This window comes from Sapajus apella, unplaced genomic scaffold, assembly GCF_009761245.1.
Source record: "Sapajus apella isolate SASKATOON/1434 unplaced genomic scaffold, GSC_monkey_1.0 scaffold6, whole genome shotgun sequence".
NCBI lineage: Eukaryota > Metazoa > Chordata > Mammalia > Primates > Cebidae > Sapajus > Sapajus apella.
In genome coordinates this window covers 77,328,304-77,350,653 of record NW_022436946.1, presented here as the reverse complement: position 1 = coordinate 77,350,653, position 22,350 = coordinate 77,328,304, and the positions used below count along the sequence as shown (strand labels likewise).

The 22,350-nt window shown below is 37.4% G+C and overlaps 2 protein-coding genes across 9 annotated transcripts in view; one reads left to right on the top strand and one right to left on the bottom strand.

Moving 5' to 3' along the window:
* The window catches only part of SMAP1 (small ArfGAP 1), a 178,358-nt gene extending 164,309 nt beyond the window's left edge, over window positions 1-14,049 (top strand). For 5 of the 7 annotated variants that reach the window (XM_032275578.1, XM_032275576.1, XM_032275575.1 and 2 more), the window contains 4 exons: window positions 4,963-5,087; window positions 8,913-9,084; window positions 9,966-10,273; window positions 12,283-14,049. In XM_032275578.1, coding sequence (XP_032131469.1) covers window positions 4,963-5,087; window positions 8,913-9,084; window positions 9,966-10,273; window positions 12,283-12,417 — 740 coding nt within the window. In that variant the 3' untranslated portion in view covers window positions 12,418-14,049. Of the gene's footprint in view, window positions 1-4,962; window positions 5,088-8,912; window positions 9,085-9,965; window positions 10,274-11,354; window positions 12,069-12,282 lie in introns of those variants that run through there. The other 2 variants (XM_032275582.1, XM_032275581.1) reach the window with 2 other exon arrangements.
* The window catches only part of B3GAT2 (beta-1,3-glucuronyltransferase 2), an 87,573-nt gene continuing 78,249 nt past the window's right edge, over window positions 13,027-22,350 (bottom strand). The window contains exons 3-4 of one of the 2 annotated variants that reach the window (XM_032275584.1): window positions 13,871-14,019; window positions 13,027-13,790 (exon numbers count right to left, since the gene is read on the bottom strand). In XM_032275584.1, the coding sequence (XP_032131475.1) occupies window positions 13,704-13,790; window positions 13,871-14,019 (236 nt within the window). In that variant the 3' untranslated portion in view covers window positions 13,027-13,703. Of the gene's footprint in view, window positions 14,020-22,350 lie in introns of both variants that reach the window. The other variant, XM_032275583.1, reaches the window with a different exon arrangement.

Sequence of the window (22,350 nt, the reverse complement as noted above, 5' to 3'; positions counted from 1 at the left end):
CTCATTGCCTTTTCAAGGGGTCCTTTGTGCTTCATTATCATTCTTTATGATGTTGTCCCCAGCTGAATTTCTTCCATTTGCCCTAGGCTTTTCTTGTACTCTGGATCTCACGTTATTTTTATTGTCCACCAGCTACTGTTTCTGCATATTGATTAAAGGAGGACTGCCGCCTCCGCCTGCTTTCACCATCATCCTGTAGCTGAGCAAGGTGCATGTCTTCGGTGAATTATGATTAGTAGTTGTCAAAGATATCTCCTAATCTCATAGAAGGCCCTGTGTGGTCTGATGTTCTCTGTCCCTTGAAAGAGGAAGTTTCCGTGTGTGTGTGTGCATGCGTGTGCGTGTGTGTGACTGTACATATGTGTGCATGCACCAACAAGGTATAACTCAGCTGATTAAAATGCTTTTCTTAAATTATGGTGATTTACACTATTTAATTTGAATAAGGCTTATACTTTCTAAATGTTAGTTATTTATCTGAAAAACTGTTTTCAGCATCTTGGTATTTTCTTGATTTTGTGGCCTCTGAGCCTTTATTAATCAGCAAAGACCATGTTATTAGTGGGTCCATGATCAAAAGGATGCATTTAACTCCCAACAATTTCTGAATATTCATAGTTGACCAAGGCCCGATTATATCCCACAGTTGCTTCCCTGAGCCCAGTTTGCTCACTGATGACCATGTCCACCTGAATCCCCCCCTATAAATTGAAAAGATACTGGCATCCATACAGGACAGTGGAGTGGGGAGATGATGAGGAAAATTTTGAGTGTGGCACCAAGTGATTTTTGGACTGTTTGAGCAACTTCTTCTCAAACTTAGTAGAAATAATTTTAAACTATTTTAAAGATTTTTAATTTTCAGAATTTTAAGTGATTTATTTATAATTAGGCACAGTTGAAATTACATGGCTTTTGATGAAATGTGATTTAAAGAAAAGATCACTAGTCTAGGTGTGAGAAGACTCTGTTCTAGTACAAATTTTGCTGCTTATAAAGGTGAATGACATTGAGGAAGGCTTTTCATTGCTCTGTGTCCTAGTTGGCATAACTAGAAATAATGGAAGGAGATGCCCTTCTCATCTTGCATGGGGACGAAAATGATACCATGTAAACATTCTTTAAAAACATCCAAGGATGAATGTGATGTTTACAATGATGGTAATGATAACGAGTCTTTAATTGTCCTTTTTAAACACTGAAAATTAAAAACACAATGACCTTCAAAATGAATGGAAGAAATCTTTTAAATAATGTGTTAAGCAAGCCAAACGTTCTAAGTAAAATTATCAACCATTGAAAACCCGTTGAGAACTTGTATTTACCAATTTTGCAAGGCTGAGAAGTTTTCATTTAGGTTTAATAATTTGTTTTTTTCAACAATTCTGTGAATGCTTTGATAGTAACTAGGAGAATTGATGGCTATGAAATCCAAAACCCACATTTAAGGGATCACATGGGGAGAAGATGGAGTAGAGACAAAAGAGGGGCCAAGTGTGTTGCAGATGTGAGAGCAGAAAGCATTCGCCTATTCTCATCACAAGGATGCTGTGTAGAGAAAAATATTGGTGAGGCCTGGAAAAAGTTCCTTACTTCAGGTTTTTGGGGATATGAGAAAGTCTTACTTAATCAATTGAAAATACTGTCAGCCTTGCCACAGAGATTGCTGTCCCTACGCAGGTGTTTCCTCTGTCTCATTCTAAAGGCCTCCAGAACCCCTCAGACTTACCTTGTGAATTGACTTCATGACAGCTCCATTTACCATGGTGGCTGGTTACTGAGAGATGACAACTTTGTTCTTTGTGTGAAATGCCAGAAATTTCAAGAGGCTAGTTTTAAAATAGTGATAATAATGATAAAACACATGGAAAGAGAGAATGGAGTTGTTTATAGTGCAGTGGTAAAAACAGAATTCATGTTACATTGCAGTGAAAGGACATGAGCTGTGTAGACTATATAGAGAAATGTGGATGTTCATCATTATGTCTTTAATGGTGAAACTCTGGAAACTATCCAAATGCTCTGAGTCACTCATTGAATAAATAAGTTATTATAGGCACATGCAGTATCACAGAATGCAAACCCCCTACCTATACATACATAATTTTATAGAAAGACTATTTTCGTATGATCCTATAAACATTGTTTTTAAAATTATGGTAAAACACACATAAAATTTACCATTTTAAATATTTTACAATATATTATCCGTGGTATTAAGTACATTCACATCGCCAGCCATCACCACCATCTATGGTGGGTACTTTTCTTTCTTCATTTTTGCATGGTTTGACTTAAGAATGTGTTGCTTTTACAGTAAACATTGAATAAGATGACAATCTAAGGCGTTGTTCCAGCTCTGTGACACTGGACAAGTTATTAGTCACATATGTAATACTAAAGGGGTTGAAATGTAAAATAAGACTTCAGAAACCAAATAATGTGCTGTATGTTGTTTTACGGATTAGAAACTATATTGCTAAATACCAAATGTGGCTTAGATTTGAAAGTCTAAATAAATATTCTGAGAGGAGTATAAGGTATTAAGTAGAAGAGACTTAAAATTTCTGAAAGCTGTACAATTTATAAAAGTGATAAGACATAGCATTGGCTTGTAGTGGATGAACTTTGTCATTCTCACTAAGCGCATACTGGGCTATACTGGTGTTCTGTGAACTAGATTGACATGTGCTGTGGGAAAAAGCAATTGATAGTATTTTCTTAGTTCTCCAAAAAATCAAGGATTTTCTCATGTTAAATTTTTTTTCCATAAATTTGTCTGATTTTGTTTACTACTTAATAAAGTAAAAAAAAAAATGTAATGGAAAAACTGGAAATAGTTGCTTATATTCAGCTTGTCACCATTTTCTTTTTTCCCTTTTATTTTGGTTGCAGTCTACATTGTTTTAGAGAACAATGTAAACTGTTTAAATTTTATAAACATGTATATATATTACAGTTCAGCTAATAAAGTATTTCCTCAATTCATGTGATAGAATGAAGCATGTCTAGTTGATGATAATGTTTGCCCATCTCCAACTCTGTAGCTCACGGGTTAAAGCACTTGTCATTATTATTGGATTTTCTCTACTACAGTGTGGTAGATACAAACAAAAAAAGTATTCCTTAGTTGTGTTTTTAAACCTAGAATGCCTTGTCCCTTTAAAATATCACTTTATTTCTGGCTGATATTTATGTAATGTACTATAAATCATGTAAAAGGGGTATAGAATGAACTGAAAAACAAAGTAGCTCTTTAAGGAGGTCTAACTTTAAAATGAATATTGCCATTAGAAAGGGTTAGAAATGAAAAAAATTATTTTCATGTATGAGTTGTAATTCTTTGATAGTTGTCTCAGTTTAAAATTCTTTATATTATAAATTATCTATATGAATTGTTTTATTGCTTCACTGCTTAATTTTCCATAGTGCTTGATATAGATATAGCATGTATAATACATATCAATATATTTCTTTTAATGGTTCTGATAATGTGATATCACTGAAAATGACTTGAAAAATTTGTAATTGAATAACTTCTAAATTAACCTAATTTGGGTTTCACACACACTTTTATAAATTAAATAGTAAAAAGTATTTTATTATTTATTAATAATTCTTTGTAATTCACTGAAGCTTAAACAGGGAAATAGAAGATACCAATTTCTGTAGTTATACTTGGAAAGACACAAGAACTCTAAGTTTCTTTGGATGGTGGTGGAAATAAGAGTAAGTTGATAGACCGTCCATTGAATTTGTCAATCATTTGAGTGTCTACTTTATGCAAAATATCCCATTCATTGTTGAAAAGGTTTTTTAAAGATGACGGATTTCCCTTTGATGCAAAATATCCCATTCATTGTTGAAAAGGTTTTTTAAAGATGACGGATTTCCCTTTGATGAGAATATGGTCTATCAAACAGGGATCAAATGAGATTGTAAGTTGTTAAGATAGAAGATTAGGCTGTAACTCTCAAGAGGTTGGAGTTGTGATGCTCTGAACTGTTACTTCGTTGTGGTTACAGAAAACTGAACCGTGTTAGATGTTCCAGTTCTGGAGTGCTGTGCATGCAAACTCCATCCACAGCACTCTCCTTCAGCTCCTGCCCCCAGCCCTTATAAACGTTCCCTCACATAAAAACAGGATATAAAATAAACTGGTTTTGAATTTTTGAAATTAGTTTTAAAAACCGTTTTTTAATTTGAATTTTTAAGTAGGAAGCTCTGTTGGCGTCCCTTTCCCTGAACAGTTCAGTAGCTTGGTACAGCCATCACTAAAGGTGGATGTGCTTGAATAAATTAAAGGATTTATTTTGGAGTTTTATGGATGCTTCCTGTAGAATCAGTTTAAGTAGTGTATGTTTTCTTTTTTCTATCTAGTTTTCTTTCTTGTTGCGACTTCAAAATGTAACATTTCAGATGTTTTAAATCACCAAAATTTATTTCCATGGTAAATAAAAATGATATTATCTCTAAAACATATTCACCCTCACACATAAATTTATGGAGAGGGGTTATTTATAAGAGTGTGGTATCAAATTCCACCTTAGCCCCTTATCTCAAAAGTAGTTTTCACCTCATAAGGTTATGAGGATTAAATGAGTTGATACAGGTAAAGTACCCAGAACAGTGCCTGGCTGGCACATAGGAAGCACCATGAAAATCTATGATCTTCTTATTAAAAAATTAGTGTGCAGAATAATGTGAATAGTATGATACCATTAGTTAAAAAGGAGGTTTGGATATATATCTAGAAACCAGTGGATAAATAATATTTCTGGGAGAATCAACAAAACTGGAAATTGTTTCTTTGGGAAAGGGATTCTGGGGTGGGTAGAACAAATTTTTTTATCAACTTTTGAACTTTTTTTTTTAAAACCATATATTAATTTTTAAAATAATGCCATGTTTCAAGTAATTTAAGATATTCTACATTAAGATGAGAATCTACATTCTTTTCAGATGGCCCTGCTGCAGCACCAGTGACTAATGGGAACACCACAGTGCCAGCCCTGAACGATGATCTGGACATCTTTGGACCGATGATTTCTAATCCCTTACCTGCAACTGTCATGCCCCCAGCTCAGGTATGTGATAAGAATATGGTTTTATATGGTCGCTGCTTATTTTCTTTTTGAAAAGTTTTAAAATTTCAATTTTGGAAGAATTGTTTCTGAGCAGTAACTGATTTGAAAGTCTCCTGTTCTTTAGGCCAGGGTTTTGCAAGCTAAGCTGCAGCTTGTTTTTGCAAATAAAGTTTTATTGGCACACAGCCACTCCCACTAGTTTACATACTGTGCGTGGCTGCTTTCCTGCTACAAAAGCAAGGTTAAATGTTAACAGAGAATGTATAACCCACAAAACCTAAAATATTTACTATCTTTAAAGTTCTAACCCTTGCTTTAGAGAAACAGCAGTGTTTAGAATGAACAAGTAGAAAAACCCTGACTATCTCAACTTTTCCTGAGATCAAGAGGTTACTTACCTCAGAGCTTTTAAAACTGTGGGTGTTTGTAAATATTGACTGCAGAAGTTGTAGCAAATTCAGTACTCATTGTCTTTTTAAACCAAAGGCAGAATGAAGGTAAATTATGTTTTAAATTAGCCTTAAAATCTTTTTTTTTTTAAGTGATTTAAAAAATATCTAGAACAGTAATAATAAAGATCAGGATATTCTAAAAGTATTAATGGTGAAGAGCTTTCGCCTTCTTAACAGTACATGGAATTTCTGTAATGTGAAATATATGAACTTTCAGGAAACAAATTACTCTTAAGCATACAACATTATGATTCTAAGTTTATACTTTACAAATAACCAGTTTGTACAGCATAATTTTTTAGATAAAATATTTCCTTTTTTATTTAAAAAAACTGAGTCAAATCTGAATTGTTCTGATGGAGAGTTTTAATAAGAAAAAGTCAGTGCCTTATGACTAGTAGCATATTTGTGTTGCACATATTTATTGTTATTATGAGTCATTATATAGTTACCATTAGAATGAATAAGTAGATTTAAGAATAATTTATTTAAATGGATCTTCATCGAAATTGTCTGCAGCAGTAGTATTTATTTTTAGCAAAATAGCTTATTTTATGGCTTTGCCCCTTCTTCGCCTCGTATAACATACATAAAAAAGAGAGACAGTATTGTTACTGTTGTTTCAACAGTAATTAACATTAATTACCTTACAAATTTGTACAGGTGTACGTGTACATGTGATAATAAAAATTGTCTAATATTGCGTCTTTGGAAAGAAGTGTCTAGAATCTTTGACAATCAGAATGTGAAAAGCAATTTTAGTCTGGCATTGTAGTGCGGCTGTTACACCCACTAGTCTTATTTAGCACTGTCACTGGGGTCTGACAGTTGCTTTGCATCTGCTTAAAGAGTTAGACCCCCACCTTTGAGGTTTCAGCGTACGTCATGTGTTCTGTTCGATATAGAACAATGCAGACTTCATATAATTCTTAAGCACAAGTAGTGCCACGACAAGGAGTGTAGCCTCTGGCTTTAGGAGGGCTGGGGGCTGGCCTTCAGACTTTGGGCATTCTGAGCAGTACCTGGTAGGAGATAGGGTTAATTTTTAAAATCATATCTAATACTTCTTTTGGAACATTTTTATATTGAGCACTGGTTAGATTGTGCCAGTTATGTTGAGCTCTTTATTTGGTGAACAGTAGCATCTTTCATCTAAACTTCATGTAGAGATTAAAATCCAGACATATTTTCAAAATAACGCCTTTGAAAATGGGGGGTGGTGCTGAAAGTACAGATTTTATGCATATATTGCTACTATGTAATTTACTTATTTTGGTGGGTTTTTAATACGTGAAATTGAACTCAAACTAGTTTTGGACACCAAGATTTTAAATTCTTCTGAACCCTGTATTCGTTCACTCCTTGTGTTAATTTCTAAGTATATACAAATTTTGAGAATTTGTATTCTAGTGAAAGATTTTCTAACTTATGAATATGAAATAGATTGATTTTACCATCTGCCTTACCTGTGTGGGGTCTAGTCTTTACTAAAGAGAGTTAGAAGTATGATGTGTCTTGGGGGCTAGGGAGAAGCAGTTCCAGAGTCCTCAATGGTTGACATGGAGAAACCCCTTTCCTGTTCTTTCATATACATATATATATACATACACCAACAGTAAGTACCTAGACATACACAAGGGCTGAGTCTTGTTTTTTCTTGGTTAAGCCTTGGGGGCCCAGAAGGCCAAAGAGCCTTGGGTTAGAGGCTCTGCTGCTTCCTGAAGTGTAATGACAGGCAGAAGTTGTTCTCTCTTTATCCTGGGGTCGTAGTGCTGGTGAGTGAAGCACCAAAAAGTAAGTGGACATTTGAGTGTTTACTAGCCCTGCTGATAGGTTTGGCTGTTTTTAGATTGTTTCCTTGTTGAGGTAGATGTTTCATATTACGATGTTTACAGCATGTGAATATCAGTCTGCTCTACTATGAGACTGGAATCATAGCTTCCCAACATTTTGGGTTTTCTTCTAGTTCTCTGTCATCCACAGGGAATAGTTCCCAGGGTTTTGAGCAGAATTTTAGATTGAACAGATACTAAGTGTGATAATAAGATCACTGAGTGTTGTAGTTGCTTTGTTTTATAAACAATATTGACAATAAACACCAAGTACTTAATCCAACCATTGTTCAGAACACTTCCTGTGATCACCAAGCTTATCCCCAGTTTACAGGAAAGAGACTGAAAGGAGAAGTTAAGTGACATGTCTGAGTTTACCACAGAAAGTCCTGGGGGCAGGCTCTAGTCCTGGCAGACAGGCTCTAGCCCATGCTTTTAGCTCCATGATCTGCTGCTGCTTCATTGGTAGCTTAGATATATTTTATTCAAGGATATTGTTATATTTATTCCATCATATCTAATTTCTTACATAATTGAATTTTTGCAAAAATTAAGTGGCTTTTGTCGATTATAATTCTTGCTTAGTCCTAAGATTCAAAATATTGTTCCGTGTAGTTTACAGGTACAATGTTTGGATAGTAACTTATTGCATGGTGTTCTAGAAGGACATTAAATATTTGAATTTAACTTCTATTTGTTACTCACCTTATTCTCTAGTGTGAGAAGAATCAGCTGGCTTTTACTAGTCTTCATAGAATTCTTTGAAACTCTTTTCATGTTCAAAACAAGTCCATATAACAAATGTGAATGTGATTTAATGACTACAGAAATGATTAAGGTTAGCAGTTGTGATTGTATAATACTGTATGCAAGATATGAGGTTAAGTGAAAATGTTTGTTTCATATTAAATATCTACGTTTATTTGTATTTGTGTTCATTTGCCCCCTTGTCCAAAAGTGAAGTAACAGCATATGCTGAGACTATAGATGGTCAGAGTTTTGCTGTACCTTCATTTCTGGATAGATTAGAAGCAGTCTAATGTTGTGGTTAAAACTGATCTAGATTAGATGTATAAAAATCTTATGATGCAAATTTTAAAAAGATAAAGTATTTTAAGTAACCACTGAAAATCCTCTTATAGTCTGTTGTAGTTGTAGAAATGTTTTTTATTCCAAAGGATACCAGTTTCTTGAAGCAGTAGTTGCTATGGAGTGGTGGTCCTCATACCGCTGCCTTGTCTGTAACTATTGTTGAACCCATTGTATTCAGGATTTATGAGCAAAAATTTGGCATCACCTTAGGTAGTAAATGCAACTTACCGTGAAAATGCTTCAGTCTACCTCTTTTCCATTAACAGATTTAAGTAGTACTGCCTTTAGATGTTTTTGTATGGGCTTGTGAGTGATCCTCTTGAAAGGCACCATTTTACCTTCTACAGTTGTTTGATTTCTAATTCTATAACTTTATTGGGATTTTAAGTAATGGATAAGCTGTGCTTTACTATGTAGAATTTGATAGCTTATTTTGGTGTTTGTCTCAGGGGACATCCTCTGCATCAGCAGCTGCAAGCCTGTCTACAGTAACATCTGGGGATCTGGATCTATTCACTGAGCAGACTACAAAATCAGAAGAAGTGGCAAAGAAACAACTTTCCAAAGACTCCATCTTATCTCTGTATGGCACAGGAACCATTCAACAGCAAAGTACTCCTGGTAATGAATTTTGATATCTGCTTTCAGTGACATTACTAGAAGTACATTTTTTGTAATTATAAGTTTATATATCTTCTTTATTGTTCCATGTAGTAAGTGATTTTGTTGTTGTAGTTTGTACAATTATGAAGCTGAAATGAATGAGCATTAGAATTAAAAAATTAAGAGGCATTTACAGGATTCACAGAACTTTATTTGGAATTAACAAGCTGTTCATAGATCACTATTTCACAAGCTTACAGGACACAGATTATCTTTGATGAATTATTGAAACTTGATTTGCATGAAGTTTATGACTTTGTGTACAGTATATTTTCTGTGAAGATAAGCAATCTTCAGTTACCACACAGATTCCAAAAGATCTATGAATTTTTTAGTAATTATAACAAAATATTAGCCTAAGGCTTATTGTTTACAGAGTGTTAATCTTTCAGACCATTTCCTTTAAAATAATGAGCTGCATTTCACATATAAGCTAAAACTGTGTGGCACCCACCACATCCACTGAAGCCAGATATAATCAGCTCTCACTTGCCTGTGTTTGGTATTGGGAGACTAGTGGTACAAGTCAGCAAAAAAACAGTGTATGATATCATGCTACATAGTTTGGTCTTCACAATGGAAGGTATTTTGTGTGGGTGTTGCGTAGGATTTACATTTCTTAAGTAAATTTACTTAGGTAAATAATTGATTTGTCTGCATTCTAGAAATAACCAGCTCTCAGGGTTTAGGTGTGGGTTGGTCTGAGTAGTAGGAGCAGCCAAACTGGAATGAAAATGTTTGCTGTGAGTAGTTCAGAAAGACAGTTTCCTGTGATTATAGTGGTGAGTGCAACTACTCATGATAGCTCTGTCTTCATTCATTTTCTTTTTGTGGTGCAGGTGTGTTTATGGGAACCACAAATATACCATTTACCTCACAAGCACCAGCTGCATTTCAGGGTTTTCCATCGATGGGTGTACCTGTGGCTGCAGCTCCTGGCCTTATAGGAAACGTGATGGGGCAAAGTCCAAGTATGATGGTGGGCATGCCCATGCCCAATGGGTTTATGGGAAATGCACAAACTGGTGTGATGCCACTTCCTCAAAATGTTGTTGGCCCCCAAGGAGGAATGGTGGGACAAATGGGTGCACCCCAGAGTAAGTTTGGCCTGCCACAAGCTCAACAGCCCCAGTGGAGCCTCTCACAGGTAGGGGTCATTTAATTTCTAACCTTCTCTCAAATCAAAGAAACCAGATTTATTTTCTAAATCATTTTTTTTAAGTCTTGAGATTTGACAGAAAGAATTTAATAGGGATAATATGTATAAGGTCAAAAGTATCTATAAATATTATGAAGTTGTATCAGATAGACAAATGCTGTGTTATTAGTCCTGTTTTAGAGTATTCTGTAAAGAAAGGTTAAATGTCTTTCACTTCAAATTGTAATGTAACCCTAATGGTGAACACCCCTAATCTGTTTGCTAATGGCCAGAAATTATCTTAGGCATCATGAAAGACTTCCTTTCTGCCACCTCTGAGGTTAGCACTAAGCTTTACTCAGCTTACTGGTGGGGCATTTTTTACAGCTCACGTAGACAACTAATCTTCATTAATAATTTTGGGGTCTGTTATTAGAAAAAAAATCTAGTCTCATATTCTCAAAGCACTATATTATGAGGGATCTGAGGCTATTTTTCAGGTCATATGGTTACTGCCCCATGGCTCTGTAAAAATTATTTTTGTTCAAAAACCTTTGTAAAGTTGTATTTTCTTTTTACATACCCTGTGATGACTTTTATGGTTTAAAGGAGTACAAAAAGATTCAGTTTCCATAAGATGTGAACAAGACATCCCCTCATATTATAAAATCCTATTTCTACCTAAGTTATCAACTTTTGTTTCGGGTGCTCTGTTCTGACTTTTCTCTAGCTGCACAGTAAAGGCTCTTAGATAGGTTCATGCTCCCACTCCTCTTCCTTTTATACTTCCCATTGATGTTGCTCCAGCATTTTGGCAATCTTGGTTTCTGTGTGGTCACTTGTTTTACCTTTAGAGCATTCATGGAATAGTCTAGAGTGATTTCTAACATTAGCACAATCACTACCTATCCCAATTAATTTTTCTACCACCATTTACCAGAATATAGGCAAGAGATTGGTCTTTACCCATTGCGAATCTAAAAAATTGTATGTGCCAAATGTCAGTCACATGGTCAACATGCTGAAGCACACCTAGCCCAGGGTTAAGGTGCTAGATGAACCAGGAAGGAGTTAACATTCACTCTTACTTCCAAATAATGCAGAACGGTGATGCTGTTCTTCAGCACTCCATCAGTGGAATCTACTGGCCAACGGCAAGGTGGTTAAGATGTCCTTTAGTAGGTATGAAGATGTGATCTGCTCCTTCAGACACTTATGCCTGATTAGTGATGTAGTTCATGTTAGTGTCTTTGAAACTGTAAATAAGTCAACTATATTAAATTGGGAACACAGTCTAAGTCAACTATATTAAATTGGGAACACAGTCTAACTCTGAGTGTAAGTTTTAAATCCAATCTATATACTAAATCTTGCTTTTCTTTCTCTTATCACCAGTTTTGGAAGTAAGAGAACCACAGGGTTAAGATGCTTTTTTATATATATATATATATAATTTGACTCTAGTCTTAAAGAAAAATACATGTAATCTTATACTTTACTGCATATAATGAAAATAACTTTTAGATGTTTATGTTGGTAGATCAGCAAGAGAAATAAATGCTTTATGACCACTTTTTAAATATTTAGGAAGTATTTAGAGCCATTTAAGATTTTAACAGAATAACAGCTATCATACAAAGTTTATAGGATAACTTTAGACTATTTTACTTTCTAAAATTTTCTTACTCATTAGTAGTAAAGCACAACATCGTAGTGTAGTTGAAAGTTAGAGTAACTGACTCATTATATACCCAGATACAAATTCCAAGATTGCTTTGGTATTTTTTTAAGTTGTGGTTAATCTTTGGGGAATTGAATCTAGAAAGTAGATAAATAAAGAACAAGAAGGGAACAAAGTAGCTATTTACTTTAAGAAATGTTTGTATGTTACTTTGCTTTTATTCCAGTGCTTGGACTAGTTGTCACATTAATAAAAATATGATCAATTATGTGGCTAAAGAAACAAGAATTAGAAATGAAGTAAGCCTCTTGAATTAAGCCTTTTGTGTGTTTCACAGATGAATCAACAAATGGCTGGCATGAGTATCAGTAGTGCAACCCCTACTGCGGGTTTTGGCCAGCCCCCCAGCACAACAGCAGGATGGTCTGGAAGCTCATCGGGTCAGACTCTCAGCACACAACTATGGAAATGAAAACTGCAATACAAGTTTCATCCAGAACTACCACCTGACATTCCTTGCTAAAATGCATCTAGTTCCCCTGTTTATTCATATACATATTTTTTCTTCTTTTTACCCATTTGTTCATATTAAGAATGATCTGATTGACCGTGTTGGTCTGTACTGATTAAATTTGATGTGGTGAAAAGCAAGTTGATAAACCATTTTATGTCAAGGGCAGCTTTGTTCATATTTCCCATGATTTCATATACTGCATTACTTGAGAAGCTGCTCAACTTGCAAAATCAGTTTTCCTGTCAATAAAATTATAGCTCTAATGTTTGCATATAAGGGAAGTAGTTATCATGTTAGTAATACCTCTAACAGTATAAACCCCATCCCCAAATTAGCCAGTAATCCTGTAGGAAGGTACTGTATGATCAAATGTTTAATCATATAAATAGAATGTAAATGTCTCACTGAGCACTGTTTTCTAGTGTATCAAAAATTCTTTTATTTCATCATTCACTTCACTGTGCTGTTGTTATGATGTGCTTAACAGGGAACGTGGTTAGTGAAAGGAAGATAAACCTGGATGTTACTCCAAAACTTAGTTTAATGAATGTTTAAAGAATTCAAATTTTATCTGCCTTTTGTGTAATTTGGATCTCTTCTTAATGTACATAGTGCTAACATGAAGACCTTTTCTGCACTATATGCAAACAGGGTAACTAAAAGCCACTTTGAATCCTTGAAGGTATATCCAGGTTTATGACAGTAATTGTGTTTACATTTTATGGTGCCTAGTATTGATAAAATGTTATTTCCCTATATTAAACAGATGAATCCATAGACCTTTTCATTTGTGGGTTGTTTATTTCCTATGATGTATACTGCCACTAACCTTCCAAAGATTAATGTTGCACAGTCAGGAATCAGGAATGTTTACCTGATAAAATACTTGTCTGTTTTTAAAACCTGTTCAGGTCTACTAATTATAAGGGAAAATTAGAGGAAAAAAAATATATAAGATACTCAGAGTGGTATCTTGCAGTATCGGTACTGTACAAAAATCTTCCAATTTAGTTGTAGAGAAAACATGCAGAACAAATGGCAACAAAACATACATTTTGTACTGTCCAATTAGCTTATGTTAACAGATAAGCTCCATGTAAACAAATGTCCATCCAGATGACAAGAAAGGCTTTTGTACTGAAGTAAAACAGACAATACCTGAATGCTCTGCAGGCTCAACCCCAAACATCCTCTTCCATATGGATCCACTGGCTGGGCAAAACTGTACCAGTTGCTGCTTCAATTTATACCTCAATTTTCACTGTGTCCAGGTGGTACTTTGGCTCGTTGGCTAGATTAACCTTCTCTGTCCGAGTGTGCCACACAAGAACCTGAAGGGGAAGGAAACAGCTTGGGTACCACATTCTTGATGCTGACGCTTGAGGTCAGGGAGCACAAGTGAAATGAATACCTTAGTGCAGTTATTTGCTTTCGGTTCCAGTTCTTCCACTGTTGTTATCTGCTTGAGAAAATCAGATTCTTGCATCCCTGGCTGGGATCCACGACGCTTAAATACAGCTTTTGGATTGGACAAGATGACCTGAAGACTTACAGCAAATCCTTTGTGAAAAGTAAAAAAAAAAACCAAACTTTAAAATACTGGTGTACTTCTCTTTTTTCTGTGTAATTTTGGTGACATCAAAAACAATTTTTAAAATACCTACAGTGTGTCAGGTCTTGGTTTACAAAGTTGAACAGGAACATTACCTGTATTACAGTCTCAAAGGAAAATCAATCATTACAATATTGTACATTCCACATAGGGGTGTACACAGGAGCATCTATGCGAAATATGAAGGTTAGTCTGTTTTAAGGGTGGATAATGTTTTTGCCAGAGGGATATAAGATGGCCGAGTAGGAGCAGCTCTGGATTGCAGCTCCCAGCAAGAGCGTGGAGGGTGAGTGGTCACCTTCCAGATGGATTTTTATTGCCCATAGACCAGGAGATTCCCAGGCAGAGGAGCGCCACGGGTTTCCAGCATGGCTGTTTTGGCCAGGTGTGGCAGGTCTCTGCACAAAAAGTCACATGGGTCCAGGCGCCATTTCAGCTGGCAAGTGGAGCACCTGGGAGACAGAGTCGCCCAGTCGACTGATAAAAAGGGGACTGAAACAGGGAACCAGGCCAGGAGATTCCCAGGCAGAAAAGCACCACAAGTCTCTAGCGCAGCTGTTTGAGCTGGCGCAGTGGGTGTCTGCACAAAAACTCACACAAATCTGAGCGCCTTTTCAACTTGCGACTGATAAGTCTGGGAGACAGAGTCACTCGTTCAACTGATAAAAAGGGGACTGAGACAGGGAGCCAGGTGATCAGGTTAAGCCGGTCCCACCCCCACAAAGACTGGCAATCTGAAACAGTCTGGACTGAGAGTTTCATAACAAGCACAGCTAAACCCAGGATGGTCCAGCTCTGTGGGGGAGGGGCATCCGCCATTACCGAGGCAGTCTGCCACTACTGAGGTAGCCTGCCATTGCTGAGGCAGTCTGCTATTAACAAGGCAGCTCACCATTGCCGAGGCAGTCCGCCATTACAGAGGTGGGCCGCCATTGCCAAGGCAATTCTAACTATACCCCTATAAACGTGACTGCAGGGAAGTTCACATGGCAGCTGGGCAGAGCCCACAGCAGCTCAGCAACACCTCTGCTGGCAGACGATGACTAGGCTGCCTCCTCACTGGGCAGTGCATCCCTGAAAAGCAGCAGCACAACAGAAACATAAATAAAGCCCTACCTTCCCGGGACAGAGCACCTGGGGAAAAAAAAAAAAAGGTGGTTATGAGTTCTGCTGCAGCAGACTTAAACGCACCTGCCCAGCAGCTCTGAATGGAACAACAGAGCTCACAGCTCAGCACTTGAGCTCCTATAAAGGATGGACTGTCTCCTCAAGCAGCTCCCTGACCCCCATATATCCAAAGAGTCATCTCATAAAGGAGAGCTCAGACTGATCTGGTGGGTATCCTTCGGGGATAAAGATAGCAGAAGAAGAAACTGGCAGCAACCCTTACTGTTCTGCAGCTGCTACAGGTGATCCCCAGGCAAGCAGGGCCTGGAGTGGACCTCTGCAGTCAGGGCAGAGGGGCCTGACTGTTAGAAGGAAAACTAAGAAACAGAAAGAAATAACTTCCTCATCTACAAACTGGATGTCCACTCAGAGACCCCACTGGAAAGTCACCAACTACAAAGACCACAGGTAAATTCACAAAGATGGGAAGAAATCAATGCAAAAAGGATGAAAACAACGAAAACCAGAACGCATCTCCTCTTCCAAGGAATCACAACTCCTCACCAGCAAGGGAACAAAGCTGGATGGAGAATGAGTCTGATGAATTGACAAAAACAGGCTTCAGAAGATGGGTAATAAGAAACTTCTCTGAGCTAAAAGAACAATGTTCTAACCCAATGCAAAGAAACTAAGAACCTTGAAAAAGGTTTGATAAAATGCTAACAAGAATAAACAGCTTAGAGGAGAATATAAATGAATGGATGGAGCTGAAAAACAACACAAGAACTTCATGAAGCATACACAAGCTTCAATAGCTGAATTGACCAAGCAGAAGAAAGGATATCAGCAATTGAAGATCAACTCAATGAAATAAAACGAGAAGGTAACATTAGAGAAAAAAGAGTAAAAAGAAACGAACAAGCCTCCAAGAAATACAGGATTATGTGAAAAGACCTAATCTACGTTTGATAGGTGTACCTGAATGCGACAAAGAGAATGAATCCAAGCTGGAAAACACTCTTCAGGATATTATCCAGGAAAACTTCCCCAACCTAGCAAGGCAGGCCAATATTCAAGTCCAGGAAATACAGAGAACACCACAAAGATATTCCTCAAGAAGAGCAACCCCAAGGCACATAATCGTCAGATTCACCAGGGTTGAAATGAAGGAGAAAATGCTAAGGGCAGCCAGAGAGAAAGGTAGGGTTACCCACAAAGGGAAGCCCATCAGACTCAGAGCAAATCTCTCAGCAGAAACCCTACAAGCCAGAAGAGAGTGGGGACCAATATTCACCATCCTTTAATGAAAGAACTTTCAACCTAGAATTTCATATCCAGCCAAAGGAAGTTTCATAAGCAAAGGAGAAATAAAATCCTTTACAAACAAGCAATTACTGAGAGGTTTCATCACCACCAGGCCTGCTTTACAGGAGCTCCTGAAAGAAGCATTAAACATAGAAAGCAACAACCAGTACCAGCCACTCCAAAAACATACCAAATGGTAAAGAACATCAACACAATGAGGAAACTGCATCAATTAACTGGCAAAACAACCAGCTAGCATCAAAATGGCAGGATCAAATTCACACATAACAATATTAACCCTAAATGTAAATGGGCTAAATGCCCCAATCAAAAGACACAGACAAGCAAACTGTATAAAAAGTCAAAACCCATCAGTATGCTGTATTCAGGAAACCCGTCTCACATGCGAGTATACACATAGGCTCAAAGGGATGGAGGAAGATTTACAAAGCAAATGGAGAGTAAAAAAAAAAGGAGTTGCAATCCTAGTCTCTGATAAAATGTACTTTAAGCCAACAAAGATCAAAAGAGACAAGGATATTACATAATGGTAAAAGGATCAATGCAACAAGAAGAGCTAACCATCCTAAATATATATGCACCCAATACAGAAGCACCCAGATACATAAGCCAAGTTCTTAACGACCTACAAAGGGACTTGGACTCCCACACAATAATAGTGGGAGACTTTAACACCCCACTGTCAATATTAGATCAATGAGACAGAAAATTAACAAGGATATCCAGGACTTGAACTCAGACCTGGACCAAGCAAACCTAATAGACATATACAGAACTCTCCACCCCAAATCAATAGTATATACATTCTTCTCAGCACCACATCACACCTACTCTAAAATTGGCCACATAATCCGAAGTAAATCACTCCTCAGCAAATGCAAACAATGGAAATCATAGCAGTCTCACAGACCACAGTGCAATCAAGTTAGAACTCAGAATTCAGAAACTAACTCAGAACCGCACAGCTTCATGGAAACTGAAGAACTGGCTCTTGAATGTTGACTGGATAAACAATGAAATGAAGACAGAAATAAAGATGTTCTTTGAAACCAATGAGAACAAAGGCGAAATACCACAATCTCTGGGATACATTTAAAGCAGTGTCTAGAGGAAAATATATAGCAATAAATGCCCACATGAGAAGCAAGGAAAGATCTAAAATCGACACCCTATCATCAAAACTGACAGACCTAGAGGTGTAAGATCAATAAAAGTCAAAACCTAGCAGAAGACACGAAAAAACTAAGATCAGAGCAGAACTGAAGGAGATAGAGACACAAAAAATCCCTTCAAAAAATCAGTAAATCCAGGAGCTGGTTTTTTGAAAAGATCAGCAAAATAAGCAGACCACTAGCCAGATTAATAAAAAAGAAAGGAGAGAAGAATCAAATAGATGCAATAAAAAATGATAAAGGGGATATCACCACAGATTCCACAGAAATTCAAACCACCATCAGAGAGTATTACAAACAACTTGATGCACATAAACCAGTAAACCTGGAAGAAATGGATAAATTCCTGGACACTTGCATACTCCCAAGCCTAAACCAGGAAGAAGTTGAAACCCTGAATAGACCAGTAACAAGGGCTGAAGTTGAGGCAGCAATTAAGAGCCTACCAAACAAAAAAGTCCAGGTCCAGATAGGTTCACAGCTGAATTCTACCAGACATACAAAGAGGAGCTGGTACCACTCCTTCTGAAGCTATTCCAAACAATCCAAAAAGAGGGAATACTTCCCAAATCATTTTATGAGACCAACATCATCCTGATACCAAAACCCAGCAGAGACTCAACAAGAAAAGAAAACTTCAGGCCAATCTCCATGATGAACATAGATGCAAAAATCTTCAATAATATACTGGCAAACCAATTGCAACAGCACATCAAAAAGCTTATCCATCACGATCAAGTAGGCTTAATCCCAGGGATGCAAGGCTAGTTCAACATACGCAAGTCAATAAATGTAATTCACCACATAAACAGAACCAGAGACAAAAACCACATGATTATCTCAATAGATGCAGAGAAGGCCTTTGACAAAATTCAACAGCCCTTTATGCTAAAAACTCTCGTAAACTAGGTATTGATGAAATGTATCTCAAAATAATAAAAGCTATTTACAACAAACCCACAGCCAATATCATACTGAATAGGCAAAAAGTGGAAGCATTCCCTTTGAAATCTGGCACTAAACAAGGATACCCTCCGTCACCACTCATATTCAATACAGTATTGGAAGTTCTTGCCAGAGCAATCAGGCAAGAAAAAGAAAGAAAGGAGTATTCCCTTAGGAAAGGAGGAGTCAAATTGTCTCTATTTGCAGATGACATGACTGTATATTTAGAAGATCCTATCATCTCAGCCCAAAATCTCCTGAAACTAATAGGCAACTTCAGCAAAGTCTCAGGATAGAAAATCAATGTGCAAAAATCACAAGCATTCCTATACACCAATAACAGACTTAAAAAGAGCCAATTCAATAACAAACTGCCATTCTCAATTGCTACAAAGAGAATAAAATATCTAGGAATACAACTAACAAAAAATGTAAAGGATCTCTTCAAGGAGAGCTACAAACCACTGCTCAATGAAATAAGACAGGACACAAACAGATGGAGAAACATTCCATGCTCATGGTTAGGAAGAATCAATATTGTGAAAATGGCCACACTTCCCAAAGTAATTTATAGATTCAATGCTATCCCCATGAAGCCATCAAGGACCTTCTTCACAGAACTGAAAAAAACCACCTTAAACTTCATATGGAACCAAAAGAGAGCCCGCATAGCCAAGTTGATTCTAAGCAAAAAACAAAGCTGGAGGCATCACACTACCTGACTTCAAACTATACTACAAGGCTACAGTAATCAAAACAGCATGGTACTGGTACAAAAAGAGATATAGACCAATGGAACAGAACAGAGACCTTGGAGGCAATGCCATATATCTACAACCATCTGATCTTTGACAAACCTCACAAAAACAATCAATGGGGAAAGGATTCCCTGTTTAATAAATGGTGCTGGGAAAACTGGCTTGCCATGTGAGAAAAGCAGAAACCGGACCCCTTCCTGACACCTTACACTAAAATTAACTCCAGATGGATTAAAGACTTAAACATAAGACCTAACACCATAAAAACCCTAGAAGAAAATCTAGGCAAAACTGTTCAGGACATAGTCATCGGCAAGGACTTTATGACTAAAACCCCCAAAGCATTGGCAACAAAAGCCAAAATAGACAAATGGGACCTAATTAAACTCCAGAGCTTCTGCACAGCAAAAGAAACAATTCTTAGAGTAAATCAGCAACCAACAGAATGGGGAAAAAAATTTTGCAATCTGCCCATCTGACAAAGGACTAATATCCAGAATCTACAAAGAACTAAAACAGATTTACAAGAAACAAACCCATTCAAAAGTGGGCAAAGGACATGAACAGACACTTTACAAAAGAAGACATATATCAGGCCAACAAACATATGAAAAAATGCTCATCATCTCTGGTCATTAGAGAAATGCAAATCAAAACTACATTGAGATACCACATCAAGCCAGTTAGAATGGCAATCATTAAAAAATCTGGAGACAACAGATGCTGGAGAGGATGTAGAGAAATAGGAACACTTTTACACTGTTGGTGAGAGTGTAAATTAGTTCAACCATTGTGGAAGACAGTGTGGTGATTCCTCAAGGACCTAGAAATAGAAATTCCATTTGACCCAGCAATCCCATTACTGGATATATATCCAAAGGATTTAAAAGCGTTCTGTTATAAGGACGCATGCACACGAATGTTCATTGCAGTTTTGTTTACGATAGCAAAGACCTGGAACCAACCCAAATGCCCATCGATGATAGACTGGACAGGGAAGACGTGGCACATATACACCATGGAATACTATGCAGCCATAAAAAATGATGAGTTTGTGTCCTTTATAGGGACATGGATGAACCTGGAAACCATCATTCTCAGCAAACTGACATAAGAACAGAAAATCAAGCACCGCACGTTATCATTCATAGGCAGGTGTTGAACAATAAGAACACATGGACACAGGAAGGGGAACATCACACACTGAAGTCTGTTGGGGTGAACTAGGGGAGCGACAGTGGGGGGTGGGGAGTTGGGGAGGGATAACATGGGGACAAATGCCAGATACAGGTGAAGGGGATGGAGGCAGCAAACCACATTGCCATGTGTGTACCTATGCAACAATCCTGCATGTTCTTTACTTGTACCCCAAAACCTAAAATGTAATAATATATATATGTGTGTGTGTGTGTGTGTGTGTGTGTGTGTGTGTGTGTGTATTTTTTTTTTTTTTTAAAGAAAGGGTGAATTTTATAAGCTGCTGTTTCACAGTGGTCATCAACACCCCACATTTCCCACTCTAGGAATAACTAAGGACTAAATGCAACTGAAAATCATACATACTTGCCTTAACTACACTTGGGGTATTAGACCACATGACCAGCTCTCCTGCCTACCCTGTAATATTAATTATGTATGCTTCCTTAAATTCAGCACTGCTTGGATTCACTTTGCATTTAGAAGAGAAAGCAACAGAAGTAAAGCCAGTTAGCTAGAGAATAATACCTAATTTTTAATCATCTGGTCAACCTAAAAAGGATATGTGGGACAGAAATCAGTGCAGGAGGTATCAGGTCACTTGATAATTTTTTTTTTTTTTGTATTTCATTTACCAAAAATAAGTAAGTGTAAATTGTCTTCAGTGGTTTGGTCATATGAAAAATCATTACTGACTGGGCAGTGTCTCACATCTGTCATCTCAGCACTTTGGGAGGCCAAGGCAGATGGAACCCTTGAGCCCAGGAGTTCAAGACCAGCCTGGGCAACATAATGAGACCCTGTATCTACAAAAAATACAAAAATTCGCCGGGTGTTGTGGTGTGTGCCTGTAGTCCCGGCTACTTGAAAGGCTGAGGTGGAAGGATTGCTTCAGCCTGTGAGGTTGTGACTGCAGTGAGCTAGGACTGTGCCACTGCAGCTCCAGCCTGGCCGACAGAATGAGACCCTGTCTCAAAGAAAAAAGAGTAAGTACTTAATCTGTAGTTTAACAAACTGTTTAAAGCTCAGCCATTAAAGCACTCTATAATTTTTTTTGCCATCTCAGCAAGTGGTAATTGTTTTGAAGTTCTGAAGCCCTGGACTTCATTTTCCTTAGTGACTAAGGTGATACTCTCAAGTCAGCCACCATCCCACAGCTGAAGCTCCAACGACCAACCCCCAGGAACATTTCTTAGCAACTTTTTGCCCTTCTCTACATTAAATGAATTGATTTATGATTCCGTTTGTAAAGTACTACTAAGTGATACCAGGTAATAATGGAGGAGCTATGAGAACACACAACTACCATCCTTGCCAGATGCCAGACTGGACCAGTCTCCTGTTCCAGACCCTGCTGCGTTTTGGAGAAAAATTAACACTAAGCCACTTATAAACACAACATGGTACAGCAGGTGCTAAGTGAAGCAGAACAAAGAATCATAAAGCATTAGCTGTAGGATTAGCCCCAGTATCTTCCTCCAACCCTAAAGGGAGGGAGATGGCACATTTTAGCAGAGAATACTGGATTTGGAATTTGTTTTTGCCTAGGTCCCTGCCCTTGGGACACTGGCCAATTCACCTAACCTTTCTTGATTCTCGAAATTCCCCATTTCTTTATCTGCAAGAGAAGTGTAACACTTGAACTCAGTGTTTGATGAAAAATTGAGGTATGGAAAGACTGCATTGACTGCAAAGCACTGTTGAAAGATATCACAATATATAAAATACCATTGTCAGTTTAACCATGAGGGGCAGGTGATTCCAGCCACCATTT